Source organism: Corvus cornix, chromosome 3 (assembly GCF_000738735.6).
Source record: "Corvus cornix cornix isolate S_Up_H32 chromosome 3, ASM73873v5, whole genome shotgun sequence".
NCBI lineage: Eukaryota > Metazoa > Chordata > Aves > Passeriformes > Corvidae > Corvus > Corvus cornix.
In genome coordinates this window covers 19,954,072-19,971,157 of record NC_047056.1, presented here as the reverse complement: position 1 = coordinate 19,971,157, position 17,086 = coordinate 19,954,072, and the positions used below count along the sequence as shown (strand labels likewise).

Here is a 17,086-nt window from a genome sequence, read left to right as displayed (position 1 = left end):
GCCTGACCCGTTCTATGATTACGTGATTCTGTGAAACTGTTTCGCTTTAAAATCCCTCCCGAGAGCACCAACCCATCGCCTTGTTCCCAAACATTGCCAGAGCGACCTGAGGAGACCCGGTGGCCACAGCGCAGCGTCTTTAAGGGGCCCGTTTATACACTGAAAATACTGAATGTCCCGCTCTTCCCCCGCCGCCCTGCCAATTGTGAGGAAAAAAGCGCCTCTGGCAATTCCCGAAACGCGCCGAGCCTCGCAGGTTCCGCCCTCTCCCGCCTCGGGAGCCGCCCTCCTTCCCCTGGTCCCGCCTCAGGAGCCTCCCACCTCTGTCCCGCCCTAGCGGCGCTGTTTTTCCCTGGCGATCTCTCATGGGCGCTGCGGGTTCCGGCGCGCCAGCCCTGAGTCCCTGCGCTCGTGGCTCAGATCCGTGACTGTGCCTGGACGTTTGTCCTCTTGCAAGGACAAAGGGGTTTTTTTTTGTTTGTTATTTGTTTTTTTGTTTGTTTTTGTTTTAAAGTTAATTGAAAGAGATCACATCAGATCTGTTACCCTTGTCCTCACCAACTGGGACAGTTAGTGCTTCCGAGTTTTCTGACTCCTAAAATGGTGGTGGCCAACTTTTCCCAGACCAGGTTTTAGGAGATGAAATGTTTTAAGACTTAAGTATTCCAGAGGTTTGTCCTATAAATCCTTTCGTTCACCTGCATTGTTGCTATATGTGTAATGCAAAAGCTCAAACAGAAAAAAACCCCAAACATGTTTAGCATAGTTGTAATTTTTTGCTTCACTAATTAATGAATCATTTATTTTTGAATCTAATTACAACAGCATTAGCATGAATAACAAAGCTCCTGAACATTGCTAAAAGTTACAGAGATCAAGTCCTGCCTGCATGTAAAGTGTTGTGTTTTTCAGTTCTTTCCCTGAACTTTCACTCATACTCTTGTGGCTGTACACACAGCAGTTCACTAAACAAACATCAGTGGCAGGAGACTATGCTTGGATTTCACGTATTTCAGGTTAGAAAGAGCAGTCCGAGCCAGACTTGGAAATCCATTGGAGGGCAGCATGCTTGATGTATGGGGATTTGGTTTTTTGGCAGAGCTCTCAAAACCCGAATTGTTTCCCTTTTAAGAATGGGCTGTGATCTGTCAGTTTCAGAAAATTCAGATTTGCAGCTGAGAATGCAAATGAGAGGATTCAAAGAGTCCAGCTCAGCAACAATGTTGCTGTTTTTGTATGTAATGTTTTTGTGTGTAATGTTTTTCTGATCTTAGTAACATTCCTGTTGTGCTTGATGCAGAACTCTTGTTTATGTGAGAGGTATGAGGTATCCTAAACTGGCTTTTTAGGGAAGGCACCTTTCTAGGGAAGAACTTGCCCGATGATGCCACAATGCAAAAATACCATAAGCCTACATTTTGAGAAATACCTCAGCATAACGATTAGAATATACAAGATCCATTAGTTCATTCTCTTAAGTGTTACACAATTTTTATCATTCTACTTGTTCAAGAACCTACTTTTATTTACTGTAGCATCTGTATGTCAGGTGCCTGAGTAGGCCTTTTTAACTTTCAGTACAGCCTTTGAGAAGTATCTGTGACTCTCAAGAGCTTGATTCAAGCAGTATGACAACTGTGCAATCTGATAAAAAGGGCAGATATCTGCTTGAGAAATTTGCACCTCAAAACGCTTCTGCTGGCAAGGGCAGCTGGAAGTGTTTGCAGAACTGTCCTGTGAGAAAAACCAGTCTGTTGTTGGTCTGCTTCAATAAACTTTACAAGGACTTCTATCCCATCCTGGCCAGGCAAGACTGAATGCCAACTATAAAAAACCTAACAGGGAGTATAAGAGAAGAGAAGGCTTCTGCTCTTCCAGAAGACTCTTGTCATTGCCAAGTGGGTAGGACTGGGTTTGGAGCTGCCACCTCTGACACAGCCAGTACCACATCCCCTTCATTTCCAGGCTGTAATTGTGGCTGCCTGTCCAGGGCCATATCGCTCCTACCCTTTTGATCAAAATAATTTTCGTCAAAGTAAAAGCATTGGAAGGTGTCTGCTTCCTGTGAAGACTGGGAACCTGCACAGGAAAGGAGCAGGAAAACTCTAGCCAGTTTTGAAAACTATTCATTTTGTGGTTTTTGGTAGAAAAGCCTGTTTCCCAGAGCTTCCAGGTACTGAGAATGACTGATGCTCATCAGATGACAGTGAAATTTGTGTCTATTTAATGTGATTTGAGAGCACATGCTGCACCAGATGATATAAAATGAGTGGCGCTAATGTTTCTTGATCTCTTGTAGTAAATCTGCAATTCATTTAATTTTCAGAAATATAATGAGGATAATCCTAATTTATCAGATAAAGAATAAGCTTGTTGGTATTTACTGAAGCAATTAATGTTGACACGAAACTTTGTTAGGAGAGCTAACTAATATCAGCTAATTAAGAAAACTAACTAATAGTAACCTAGTTGTTATTTTTTGTCAGGTGTAACAAATTAAGGAATTTGGTGAGTATGTTCTTAATAAAAATGGGAAAGAATAAAAATCCATGAAAATTAAAATTTAATTTTAAATTCAAAGATTTGACTGTAACTGACATTTTGAAACAAACAAAAAATGAGTAAATGCTAGAGGTGATCTCACAGCTGAGTTCTACCCCTCAGCATTAAAACGCATAATAGTAATGATTTCTTCCTGAAGTCTCTGAAAAGTCTCCTCCAGACTAATAATTTCTTTAATCTCTTTTAGATTCATGATTTTCCTAACATGACTTTTAGCTTTGTCACAAACACTGTAGCTACACAGTTTTATACAGTTACATGATTTTTGTTGTAACTCAGGCCTAATTATCGTTAAAGCACTATCCACATATTTCACCTACAATGGAAGAAGTCCATGTGACATGCTGACATGTATCTAGGTATTGTGTGGGAATAAGAAATACCCACTCCCAAAACTTACATCCTCTATGAGCTGCAATATTCGTTCTTACCTTCATACCATGCAACTAAGGTAAATTATATTTTTCTGCACTACCACTGAATTATGCAGAATTAAAAATGAAAAACCTGGTGAACAGGATCCCAAGCTGCAACAATAAAACATATTTAGAATAATATTTTTGCTTTGGTTCTACATTACCATGCTGAGAAGTATTACTGCTTTTATATTTTCAGAGCTATAGATGAAAACAAAGTAATGAAGTACAAAGCTGCTGTCAAGATCCAGCGCTGGTTTCGAGCATGCGTAGTCCGAGCCTATCTGAGGTAGTATATTAAGCCTATCTTAATCCATGTTTCAGCATTGAATTTTTCTTCAAAGTTTCTCATGGTATTACTTGATTTTAATAAAATGGGAGCATTTTGAAAAAAAAAGGCAATAACTGCTATCCAGTTTTTCGACAGAATGAAATATATGCTGTGGCACTGTAAGAAATAATTTTTGACTTTCAGAACTGTCTACAATTAAAAAGGCATGATGCCAGAAAGCATGGAAATTATCTTCAGAATAGATACACAGTATTGTTTAAGAAATTTTGTTATGACTGGAAGAAAAAAGAAACAACTGTGTGTCCCTTGGATATGCTGTTTCAGAGACTTTTCATATAGAATCATAAAATACCCTCAGTTGGAAGGGCCCACAAGGATCTCCAAAGTCCAGCTCCTGGCCCTGAACAGGACTGTCCCCAAGAGTCGCATCATGTACCTGAGAGCATTGTCCAAACACTTCTTGAACTCTGTCAGGCTTGGGCTATGACCACGGTCCTGGGGAGCTCGTTCCACTGCCCAACCACCCTTTGGGTGAAAAACTTTTTCTAATATCCAATGTAAATCTTCCCAACACAGCCTTAGGCCACTCCCACTGGTCCTGTCACTGGTCACCAGAGAGAAGAGATCAGTGCCTGCCTCTCTGCTTCCGCTCGTGAGGAAGTTGTAGACTGCAGTGGAGTCTCTCCTCAGTATCCTTCAGGCTGAACAGACCAAGTGACCTCATACAGCTTCCCCTCGAGGCCCTTCACCATCTTTGTTCTGGGAAATGCTGTATCAGCACTGGACTCGATCTTGGAGGTTTTTCCAACCTTAGTGATTCTATGATTTTATAACATGGATGTGAATTTCTTGGAAACTATGGTTGATCCATTCTCTCAAAAAGCCCTCTTCCAGTTTTTATGATCATAAGCCCAACTGGCCAAACTCACGTGCTCAAACTTTTGTATCTTCATAAAACTTAGGGCCATTGAGGGAGAGGGATTGTTAAATCTTCTAGTTTGACCTGTTGCCTCTTGCAAGTAATTGTACATCATCCAGACCTACTGTATCAAACCTAAGGAATTATTATCTTAAATGAAATTATCTACCTAATGGCCAATATTTCGCTCATAGAAAGATAGGCTGCAGTCATTATGGGCACTTAAGGGAAATGTACTTAAGTTGCACCAGAGGAGGTTCAGATGAGATATTAGAAAAAACAATTTCAATGAAAGAGTGATTAGGCATTGGAGTGATTTGCCCAGGGAGATGGTAGTGTCACCATCTCCAGAAGAGTTCAAGAGGTCTAAATGTGACACTTAGGAGTATGATTTAGGGTTGATTATTGTTCTGCTAGATCATCTTGAAGGTTTCTTTCAACCTTGATGATTCTGTAATTCTGTGGTTCTCTCTGGCTTACAGGCTCAATGTAGCCAGTTCTCAATGTTCTGAGCTACCCAAAGACTTCCTTCACTGAGTGGAGTGCAAGGCTTATAAGTTTGATGTTCATAGTTTGGTGGTATAAATGATCTCTTATACAGCTTTGTCTAGTCAGTCCCAAAGTAATAATTGTATTATTTGCTGCAAAAATGGTGTGAGACATCAATTATGAAATTTTCAGTAGCAACATATATATATAGGTATATATATACACATATATGAAATAAGAACAAAGTAAATATTTACAATTAAGCTAGATGTAATTTTGCAAAAGCAAAAGGATGTCTAAAAGCAAATATAGTATCTAAAGATTCAAATATCAGTGGGTTGTGTCAAATAGTTAAAAATGGTACAGCTGTGAAAATGTTGCATGCAACATAAAAAAATCTGAACTGGTCAGATTTGTTGGTTAAAACATGAAAATAAAACAACCTATTATGCAAATTAAATTTGTAAGGCTTTTTCATTAAACTTTTCTAAAAGTATGCAAGTAAGTTTGCAGTAACCCATGTTTTCCAAAAAATAAAGTATGTGTGTATGAATAAATATATGTATATAATGGTCTATTAGCATGCATATGTATATGTGTACATGTGTATATATATCTATATATGCAGTATATTTGTAGTGGTTATCTGTATGATGGATAATACACTGAATGTTATTTTTATTATTATGAAAAGTTAATTTGCCTGAAGTCTGAAAAAATCATTATTTTGTTAATATATTTCATTTTAGACGTCTGAGCAAAATGGCGACTGTGATACAGAAGTGGTGGAGAGGTTATCTAAGAAGAAAACACTTCAGAGAAATAGTGGAGGTAGAAAAATACTATTTAAATTTTGTTTGTTATTTGTAGAATACGTATGAAAAATTCATTCACTCATCATGAAATTAAAAAGCCAAAACTTGATCCTTTATACACACAGTCACACACTTCACTTTACTGTAATGAAAAGCACCATTAATTTCAGTAAGCCAACTCATAACAGTCAAGTTAAGTCAGTGTTTAAGTGTTTGCAGCTCTGGAGTATTGGTTCCCAAACCAGCAATGAGATCTGCTCATGCAGAAGTCTGCCCACATGATGCTAATTGCAGAATTGAAGCTTTACAAGATGCCTTTTTTTTTTTTTCTGGCAGAACTTTTAATTTTGAAAATAAAATAAGCCAATGTGTCTACACATTGCTGTTTTATGTTTTAGTGGTTTAAATTTCTTACTTAATGAACCTTGAAGTATTTGAGGTTTTGCCTTAAGGCGCAAAACAGATCACAGTCAATCTAATTCCTGTGATGGACTTGAAGAGAGCAAAAGTGTATGATAGCACACAAGCTAAAGCCTCTGTTAACACATTTAGGGGACTAAGAAGAAAATAATTTAACATAAAAAAATCAGATTTTTAATATGTGGTTTACGTCACTAATTTATCAATTTATATTAATGTTTTACAATACTGTTAAACTTGTTAGTTATTTATTCTTGATTAATTTTGTTAAATTGCTGTGGTTAAGTCAAACCAGACAATTCAAGAGGTTAAAAAAAAAAAACTATAATAAACCATATATTCCAGACCAAAGTTCATACTCCCTACTAAACTATGTTTTCAAGTAGCAGGACTCATGTACCTGAAAGGTAATTTATTTGTTCCCCAGGTCTGTCAGTAATCTATGTAAAGATTTCCTCTCTTTGAACTTACTTAAGCGCTAAATTATGAGCCATCCTTTCAGTCTCTGGTTTTTAATCATCTTCTAAAAGTAATTCTTGAATGTAAAACAGATAGCTGCATGGTTGCATTTGGTTCTATTTTGAAAAAGTAAGAGCTGAATATTGTTCCTGAGTTTAAGGAAGGTTTATTGAATCTAGGAAAGCTTCTGTAGAAGAGAGACATGATAATGTATCTTAAAATTTGTTAATGAAAATAAAGGATCTGTGCAGTCACTGGGACAAGGGAAGGAGGAAATCAACATGATCAAGCAGATTTCCTGTGATCACAAAGCTGAGAGAGCTAACATCATAAACTCCCCTCAGGTTTCCCTGCTCGGATATATTTCTGAAAAGTAAGATAAAAAAGTCTTTAATCAATAAAGCCTTGTGCATATTTAGTTCTTCAAATAGACATAACTGAAAAACTCTTGCCAAATCTGAAGTCTGTGGAACAATGTAGGACAAAAAATTCTGCAACTTAATACACGCATTCTAAATCAGGTCATGAATTCATCCAGGTTCTGGATTCCAGTACTTATCCAGTGCTAGCCAGGGTTCTAGAGGAAGAGAATCTCATCAGAAAGCTTACAAATTTTACAGCAATCAGCACAGGAAATTATCTTTTTCCCTCAAGCACCTCATTTTGTTCTTGCTATCTCTTTGATTGGAGAAGACTAAATAGGACAGTTTGATTGGAAGCCAACCTGAAAACTACACAAGTATCAGATAAAAAGGCATATTCTACTCCCTTTGGACTGCTGTGTATTTTGGGGTGGACTTAAATATAAAGTTTGAGTTAATACCTTATATTTTTTGTTTTACTATCTTTACTAAATTAATGGCTGAATTTGGAATATATAAAAAGCAAAATCTCAGCAGCGTAACATAACTTTCAAGTTAAAGGATCAGATAATGTTTGCAATGAACTCTTGCTAATAAGTATTGTAATGACTCCTGACAATGAAATACAATGATACATTTACCATGATAGTTCCTTAAATACACTGGTCACTTTAAAATTTGTCTGCTGATAATGATTAGATTGGTATCTGCTGCCAGCAAACAAGGCAAAGCATATGCACAAAATACCCATGATTGCTTGATAATAAATCATTTTAATGATTATATTCAAAATTGTGAAATGTGAATGGTACTGATGCGGAAAATAACAAAGGCTGAGGCTCATCAGATTGGCTGTCCATATGTGCATCACCACTAGTATTTCATTTGCTTCTCCTCTAGTGCCTCTTCCTTGGATTGCTAAGATACATTAGGTAAAAAACCCCAACACCTATTGATGGCATTTATATGATTAAAGTTATGTGCCTTTCTATTCTAAATACAGGTGGTTTGATATAAGGCTTTGTTTCCTAATTAATCTCAAACTAAAATTAAGAACTGCTCTCCTACAGTTTTCTTAATAACTTGGTTGCATTGGTTGTGTTGGATTCTGAAAGTCTGCATGACCTGCAGGAAAATGTGAATTTTAGAACCAGGCAAACACCAGAACATGAAACAAACTGTACATCATTGTTTCTTTGTTACTGTTTTCTCAAACCCGAGGAATCACTTGTTAAAGCAAGGGGAATTGTAACATTTCATTGCTATGTGAAGTTGGCATGCATGATGGCCATATTTTCAGTTTACTTTGGAATGAGATGCAGTTGAGAAAAGTATTTTATGTTATATAGTTTGACACCACCCTAAATGATTTAGCTTCAACTCAACAACGAGTTTTAAATAGTTTCAGTCCGATAGGAATTAGGCAAATGCCTATTTGCTCTACAAAAAACCCCAAAATACACCACCACCCCATTCCCAGTTTAGACCATGTGTTGCTTCCTTCTCTCAACCTTGATCCCAGTCTCAAACTCATTCAGATTTCTGGTTCTCTTTGAATTTGTCATTTTGTATTAACTCTTTAAAGCAAAAGAAGACACCAATCAGAGCACATTTGTAGATGATCCCCAAGCATGTTTTTAAGTACAAAAGGAGAAAGTAATACAGCAGCTTAAATATAAAAGGCTTCAAATATGTTTGGAAAACCTACACTTAAGGTAAGCTGGTAAGAAGGACTATATATAAACATCAGACTTTATGACAAAGACAAAGACATCCTGTCTCAGAAGTAGAGGTGGCACATGGTTGAGATGGAAAAGTAATTCTTTCCAGAGAGTCAACCTGGCAGTATCACCTTTGAATTGGAACTCAGTGAAAAAATGAGAGGCAATCCAATGGGCACAGACTGAATTGCAGGAAATTCCACTTAAGCATAAGAAAAGAGTCTTCTGGACAAGCAGGCTGCAGTTCAGGAAAGAATTTTTTGTTTATTAGAAGAGCACATAAACATAGACTTGGGTTGAAGCACTAAATTATGACTCTGCTTTTGTGAATGGGGATGAACACATTCTCCATCATTTGTAATAGCAGAACTTCCTAATCAGGATTAGAAAACAGAGGCCAAATCCATTTGCTAAAGAACCTAGATGGTGACACAGCCTTTGGCTTTTGGTGCAAGAATAAAGTTGTAAGACAGTTGCATGAGCAATTCTGCATTTGGAAGACTTGTGATTTAGAGCAAGGGTTGTGTAAAAGCAGGAATGTGTAACTTCCTTCTTACTGTGGGTGACTCTTAAGTGGTGGTACGGTAAGGCCTGGATTCCTCACACCTTGTTGGGGTGTGCAAGATCAGACATTAGTTGCCATTGACTATTTCTGTAAATAGCAGACAAAGTTCTTCAATACTTGGCCAAGCTCAGAGGGAACGTGGTCCCACATTGTCTTTCAGTATTGATGATATAAAGAGCATTAATGATGTTAGGTCTCCAATTTAGGTTCTTCAGTGAAATGGGATGTATTGAGGCCTAAGTGCTCACAGCCTTCAAATATGAGAAGAATAAACGGAAAGGTGTAAGATTGTTTAATTTAATCATTGGTGGACAGAAATCTGATGAACATTTTTAAACTTAGGAACTTCCATTAAAATGTATTTTATCTGTTTGGTGGTGTGGTAACTCTTATGTTCCCTTCCAAAGAAAGAAAAGATGAGTTGCAGAACAAAATTTTATCAATTAAATCAAACAGTTTAGGAATATGCTTGAGTCAGGCAACCATTATGTCAATCCATTATTAGCCATCTACAATTAGTATAACTCAGTAAATATTTATGGAGACTAAAGGGGAGAGAATCATATATATATATATATATATATATACATATATGTATATATGTATATAGATGTATACACATCCACACATACACGTGGAACTTCTTTGAACTTTAAAAACTCTGCAATTTTCTTTCACATAAGAAATATCTTTTGTACTGTTTCCATTATTAGTAGATTGGTATGATATTAAAGTGAGCATTTCAAATGCACCTTAATTAAACTGCAGGAATTATGCCTTGCTTAATGTAATGAAGAAAGAGAATTTAAAATGAAGTAGCATCATTGTGTTCATTTGTAAATAACATATTGCAGCCAACTGTTTCTTAATTGCCCAGACTGTTGATAAATAATCCAGTCCTGCTGCTCTCCACAGACAATTTGCTTTGGATCAGACTAGGCAATTCAAATAACACTAATTACAGTGAAACCCTTTTATAGTGAATTCCTGTTTGCCATGGGGGAGAAAATCACTATATCAGGGGAAAGCACTTTTGCCTTTGATTTGTGTCTAAAACATGAGAAACACATAAAAGCTGCATGTTGTGCTAAATAAAGGACATACTCTTGCATTCAAAGTACTTATATTTTACTTTTTATGATACAATTGTGAATTATGTTCATTTTGCATTTGTAATTAGAGGGCGGAACAGATGTGAAAGCTTAGTTTAAAGTGATGTATCCATTAAAATAACCTATGCTGCCAAGTGATTGCTTAGTATAATAGGGGATTCGTTCACTATGAGAGGAATTCTACTTTATTGGAAGGAAACCAGGACTTCAGGAAATGTTTTCTATATCAGGGGATTCACTGTAACATGGTATCATTGTATTTATGATTTTATGATGTTAAAATGAATATTAAATGAAACAAAATTCCCAACGATTACTCGGGAGGCAGCTAAGTACATAACATTTAGTACAGATGGTTGGAAGGCACAGTTTTGCTCCATCACTGCATCCATATCCTTGAACGATTTCGACTGAAGACAGCATTTCTCTGAATTTTTCATTAAACCAGACGTCTTGAAATATGAATTCCTTTTATGTTTCTGTGAGTTTTGGCTAAAAGAACCCCAGTGAATAAATCATACAATACTACATGTCACCAGCACTTGTGAATATTTCTGCTTTGTTATTCTACTCTCAGTAGAGCACCATTGATTATCAAACTCAGCGGAGAGCATTTTATGATCATATATCTCCATTAGCTCCTAGTTTGACTACCATAGATTTTTCTGGTTAAGGCTGCATTATGTATTAGGAAGCCTATCTCTTCAATACAAAGTTTGATTTTATTCTCTCTAAGCCTAGAACTCTTATTATGTATTATGTATAAAGATTCTTATCTTTTATATGTAAAAATAGCAGCACTGTCTTTGTGTAACTGAAATATATGCCATCATTTTTTTTCTTGATTCACAGAGAGCATATTTTATTAAGAAGCTGAATTTCTACAATCAAATGGCTGTCAGGGTAAATATTTCTTCACTTGTTAAACAAATGAAAAGTCAATTGTGCTCCGAATTTGCTTTTAATAAAATGAGCAAAGCAGAATAATATACACTTGATTGATATGCTGATGGCAACAGCAGGAAATAGTACATAGTTAAAAATTAAAGTTACACTGAGTAGTCAGGGTGGTATTTGAAAACTGTAGCTGAATTTAAGGTACCTGAATGTGTCTTACACCGTTTAAATGTTCATTGGACCTGATCATATATGATACTCATAAAACCCCCAAACATTCTATGTGCCAGTGTTCTTACAAATATAGACATATATTTACAGTTCTGACAAACTACGGGGCTTTTAAGCTTGTTTATGTGGCTGTGCTTTTTCTCTTGCTGGTACATGACAGTTGATGTATTGGATCTCAGGAGTTAGATAGCACAGAACAATTTCATTGCTTAAACATACAGGTGGAAGTGAACTGATCTCATTGATGATGATATTATGAGTGAATTTTGCTAGATGAAGAACAGTATAAACAGACCTTGAACTTAAATGAATCTACAAATGAATTTTGTTGTGGGTGAAACTGCAAAACATATTTAACTAGAAACTAGCTTTTCTTTTTCCTCAACTTTGAAACTGCACTTGAATAAATATGTAAAACAAATATGGGAAGAACATAAAATAATTTTTGGGATTAAGTCTTTTTATGTTACTTGTTTCTTTCATTTTGTGATATTAAACTGCTTTACTTTAGAGGCCTATATCTTTTTAGGCCAGGCACCTTACCTTTTGAATTCTACCAAATGCCGGAATATGATGACAATGGAGATTAACCCAGGGAAACTCCTGTAGGGTAAGAAGATTCTCAGAATGGATTTTAATTTTGTGGCCTCTCTGGGTCCAGAATAAGTCAGTCAAGAGATCTGTACTCATCAAGTGTTTTGCTTAGTTCTGGTTCTCTCAAAGGCGCAAAGTAGGATCTTACGTTTGGTGCATGCTACAGAATTGAAGGTGTATAACAGCAGTTTAATACCTCACAAATGTACCTTTTTGTTGTTGTTATAGTTCATTTCTTACTTAGCTAGTTTGAAAGTATTCCACAGTGGATAAGTGCTGTTTACTCATGCAGCTGAGATCAGTGAGAAAACATAAGATGTAAGACAGCTATTAAAAGTTGCCTCCGTACTTTCAGAAGACATTTGAAGACCAAATTTCAGAGGTAATTATGTATTCTAGTCAAATGGAGTGTTGCATTTGGTCTTTCATTTTTAAGAGAAATTGAATGTGTTCCCATTCATTTGTAATGGAAATATAATGTTGAATCATTAGGTGATATAAATCTTCAAAGTACCATTTTTTCAGTCATGTCCTTTTCTTTAATGGAAATTTAAATCAGTAGAAAACAATAGAACAGACCTTTATTTAGTTGCAAATGTCAGAATCTGGTTCTCCTCTATCTAAATCTTGTGCAGCCATATCTGCAGAGCAGACTTAAAATGCTACCAATATGAAACACTGACTGGTTTGGGGTTTTTTTCTGTCATGTGTTTCTTGAAGAACTAACCAAGGTCCAGGATAATAGTGAATCAGGCCTGTTGAGTTTCTGCATAGATGATGTGTGCTCAGACTTTAGGCTTCCTAAGCCAACAGTGCCTTTTATTTACACATCGTGAGTTTGATTCATGATTAATATAGCTCAGTGTTCTAAAAATATAACAATAACTGTGTATGTTTCTCTATTTAACCACTTAGTTTTGTCTCATAGTATTATTAAATATTTATTTCAGTTTCTAGTCACTCCTTAGAAAGGCAGTTTCAATTTTGGCATTTGAAGTATCATTGAGGGCATACACATGCTCAGTTTTGAAGCCAGTCTACGTATCTTGTCTTTCTGGATTGCACTTGGTTGTAATAAGAGCTATCAGTTTTACCTTATAAAATGAAATCAGAGATCTTGTTTTAATCAGTTTCAGTTTCGAGGCAAAAAATGATTCTCTCTCTTAAAAGATTTAAAGTTGCTGCAAATTTTCAGCAACAAAAGTAATCCTATGGCAAAAAAAAAAATTCCACGAGCAGATGGCTTTTGATATATCAAGGTTTTGCCATTTGTTTTAGTGCTTAAAATAAACATTATTTATAAGACCACTTACATTTTGATGTTACTTAATGAGGAATATGCATCATTGATTTGACTAGCTTAAGAGGTCATTTAGAACTTGCCCGTTAACAAGCTGTAATCTGCTGAGCACACAATGACTTTGTTTAAAATTATCTGTTCAGTGCTGATCAATGACAATAATTGTTTTGTACCAATCACTGTTGAAACTTGCTAATTACTTTGAAGGGCATACACACACTTGTCTCTTTTTTTTCAAGAATTTTTTAAACATTCACCTTGGAATTAAATAGGAATGCAATTGTAACATTATACTTCTTTATAAAAGCAAACATTTAGAACTTTCACATCGAAAATATGAGCATCATCAGAAGCTTTGTGTAAAATGGTCTTTCCTAAAAAGATTAATCTTCAGTTTTGGGGTCTCTGACATACAGTATTAGGGAAATAGAAATCAGGCATAAAATAATTTGAGAGACAATGCAGTTTTTCTTACTTATGTTTCATTCAGTTGAAATCAGTGAGTTCATTCTGAACAGAAAGTGGTGTAAATAAAGGTAGAGTGCAGCATTTAATTGGTACACTGAGCCCATTGGAGGTAATTATAGCTTGATACAATTTGAGCCTTTTGTCTTTCAGTTTGAGTTTTGATCCTTTAACCCAGAAATATCCTGTTCTGCATTTATAACTGTGAGGTGAAGACTGTCAGAAAGAGTTTCAAAGGGACCATAATCCTGCATTAATGAGCACATGGCTATATGGGAGCCAACTTGCTCTTGTTGAGAAATTTTGAAGCCAAACAGAAAAACAAAGCTAAGATCCTTATTCACATGCAAAGGATTTTGCTTAATCCCAGATCTCTGAAGGCATACTCATTCTTTGCTCTTTCTCTCTTCCTTTTTAACCCAATAAGCTTGTGTATGAGAAAGTAGTGTTGCAAAGAATATGAAATTTACTATCACCTAGTGCAGAGCAGCATGTCTAGAACCTTTGTTGTTCTCAGAACTATTATTTGTTCATATTATAACAACATCTAGAGGTCCAAACCCCTTTCACTCATTCAAAAAAAAAAGAAAAAAAGAAAATACCAATTTTTGAAATTAGGTTTGAGTCTTATTTGGGAAGGGAGGAAAATACATGCTGATGCACAAAGGGGATATAGAAGAATATATTAACAATGGAAGATTATGTCCTCTTATTCCTAATGACTAACACATATCTCAAAGAATTACTGGAAGCTTTTCTGTGATTCTTGTTAAATCTTACATAAAAAGACAATCATAACCTGTACCCCAAGGTGCCATCAATTGAAGCCAAATGTTGATTCTTACTTTGAAGAGTAGTGTTTGGGGGTTTGTGAATGCAAAATGGCACCAAAGTATGAAATATTCAGCCCTGCTTTAGTTGGTCTCCTTTTAGATGGCTCCAGTAAAAGTCTGGAGGTGGAAAAATTGCAATAACTTTTGTCAGTTGTCACAGTGCTACAGAATTGGGCTGCACTGGAACTGGAAGGAGTAGAGAGAATTTTCCCTGTTACTGAAGAGCACTCCCAAGACTTGATGATAAAGATTCTGAAGTTACTGAGTGGAAAGGTTGCTGATAATATGGGCAATGGACAGCTTTTTTTTCTTTGCCTTCTTCCCGAATCAAGCACAAAACCCATGACATTCTTTCCCCCCCTGCCCCCTTTTTTTAAAAAAAGTGCTTATTTAAAAAGAGGTAGGCTAAGAAAAAAAAACCAATAGCACAAACACATGGATTTCATTCCACTTAAAAAGTCATCCCTTGGTTCTGGATAGAGAAAGGTTGATGTAAAGGAAAAAAAAGAATAATGTTCCTTATAGATACACTGAAGTGTTTAAGTTCTTGAAAAGTCTGGTAGCTAGGGGCCCATAGGCAAAGGAGAGCTCTTAGTACCTTGCAACACTTTTCTCTTCTATGCATTTAGTGAAGGGGAGTAGCTTCTCATTTGGAGTTGCTCCTGGATAGCAAAACCTCCAACTTCTTGCTTTTTAAATGTAGATTCTGCCTTCTAGAAGTTATGTCTTTTAAGATTTCAAAGCTATAAAGGTCAAAGAGATGGATGTTGGAGCAAATGAAGCTACTGCAGACTGGAAGATAGAAATTGGGAGTTTAACTTAGAAAAATATTGAGGAAAGAAGGAGACAAAATGCAATAAAGGAAGTAAAGAATATTTTGCAAGAATATGAATAAGTTCAAGGATGGAAGAATTCAAAGATGGAGGAACTAGACACTGGGAAGAGAGGAAAAGATGGTTACGCTGTTTTTCAGATGCAGAGATCTTGAGTACACTGACCTCTTATGGCAAAGAAAATCGGGAGCAAGAGCAGCCCTCAGCATGACTGAATAGAGCAAGTTACATCTTCCACCTGTACATGTCCTGGCATAGGGATAAACATAACTCATCAAATGGCAGTCCTGATAGCTTTTTACCTAATTACAGAATCACAGAATTACAGAGCCATTTAGGTTGTGAAAGGCCTCTAAAGTCATTGAGTCCAACCTTTGACTGATCAACACCTTGTCAGCTCGACCATGGCACTAAGTGCCATGTTCATTTGTTTCTTGAATACCTTCGGGGATGTGACTCCACCACCTCCCTGGCAGCCCATTCCAATGCTTAATTGTCCATTCTTAATGCTTACTTTCCCATGCCACAAAGCAGATAGCTGGTAAACAGGTAATGATTTCAGAAACATCATGATTAGAATTTTCAAGTATCAGGGGAGTTTTAAACACATTTGTTGAAATCAGTTCTTGGGAAAAGTTGGGAAGATTAAGTATTTTTTTTCCTCCTCTTTTACTTTTTTCTTTCTATCTTTTTTTTTTTTTTTTTTCAACTGATGCTTTTCAAAATGCACCAAAATATTAATCCTTTTTGGTGAAGGATGCTACCTAATTTCTATTTGTAATACAACTTTATAACTAGCTACAGATAAAGAGCTTTTCTTCTCCAGGTTAGGCTTTCCCTTTTATGCAAGAGAATAGTATTTTGTGATAAGATTGAACTAATGTGGGACAAATAGACATGAATCATTTTGCATTGGAGATGGAAGAACTGCAATTTGTAAATGAAGTTTCCAGAAACTGTGGTTCGTTGACTGGGAAGGCTTTTATTCAGTTTGCACCTTTGCAGAGCACAAAGGTGAAAGTGTAGCAGGAGATGTTGGTGAGGTGGTGACTCAGTGCTACAATGTGTTACATTCTGCCCTAATTTTCTTCATTGAAACTTATTGGTGCTTCCACCAGGTATCACTTCTAAGGAAAGAGGTACTTGGGGTATACTACGTATATTTGATATGCATGCAAACTTCTGATTTGAAATATACTAAGCAACTATTTATTTCCTCCAGATCCAGAAAATGTGGCGAGGCTATTATGTTCGGAAGTATAACCATAATTTTTATGCACTGAAGAAATACCTGAAGGCTGTTTCTGTGAATAACGAGCTTGTCAGGTAAAGATAAAAGCTCTATGTGGTAAAGCATTAATTTCCTCTTCTTTTATTTCTAAAAAGTTTGTGGCACTAATTAAACTATTTCTTTGAGTGTAGGCTCCCCTCCATTATCAAATATATATGTATCAGTCATCATTGTCTTTATTCTATGCCTATTCATGTTGCATCCCATTCTATTCTCATTTACACTGTTATGAATTCAGAATAATTTCTTTGAATTAATTAGGTGTGCTCTGGGTTTGTACTAGTTTAATAAAAACGAATTTGGCTCTTCACCTATGCTGAGAACTCATGTGTTATATGCCCTAAATAGCATTTGTTGAACTAGATTTTTTTTCCCCAGTATACACAAGCTAACAAAAAATTTCTTTTCACAATTTATTTCGAATATGGATTATTGACAATGAATGCAAGGGCAGATTTGGATTTAAGTTTCATGCATGAGCCATACTATGAATATTAATTAGGAAAGATA

At 36.0% G+C, this 17,086-nt stretch overlaps 1 protein-coding gene across 1 annotated transcript in view; it reads left to right on the top strand.

Annotated features, from left to right (window-relative positions):
• Window positions 1-17,086, top strand: part of SPATA17 (spermatogenesis associated 17) — an 88,185-nt gene that overhangs the window by 647 nt on the left and 70,452 nt on the right. Inside the window, exons 2-5 of the mRNA XM_039569321.1 lie at window positions 3,178-3,267; window positions 5,428-5,509; window positions 10,985-11,035; window positions 16,508-16,611. Of these exons, the coding sequence (XP_039425255.1) occupies window positions 3,178-3,267; window positions 5,428-5,509; window positions 10,985-11,035; window positions 16,508-16,611 (327 nt within the window). The remainder of the gene's footprint in view (window positions 1-3,177; window positions 3,268-5,427; window positions 5,510-10,984; window positions 11,036-16,507; window positions 16,612-17,086) is intronic.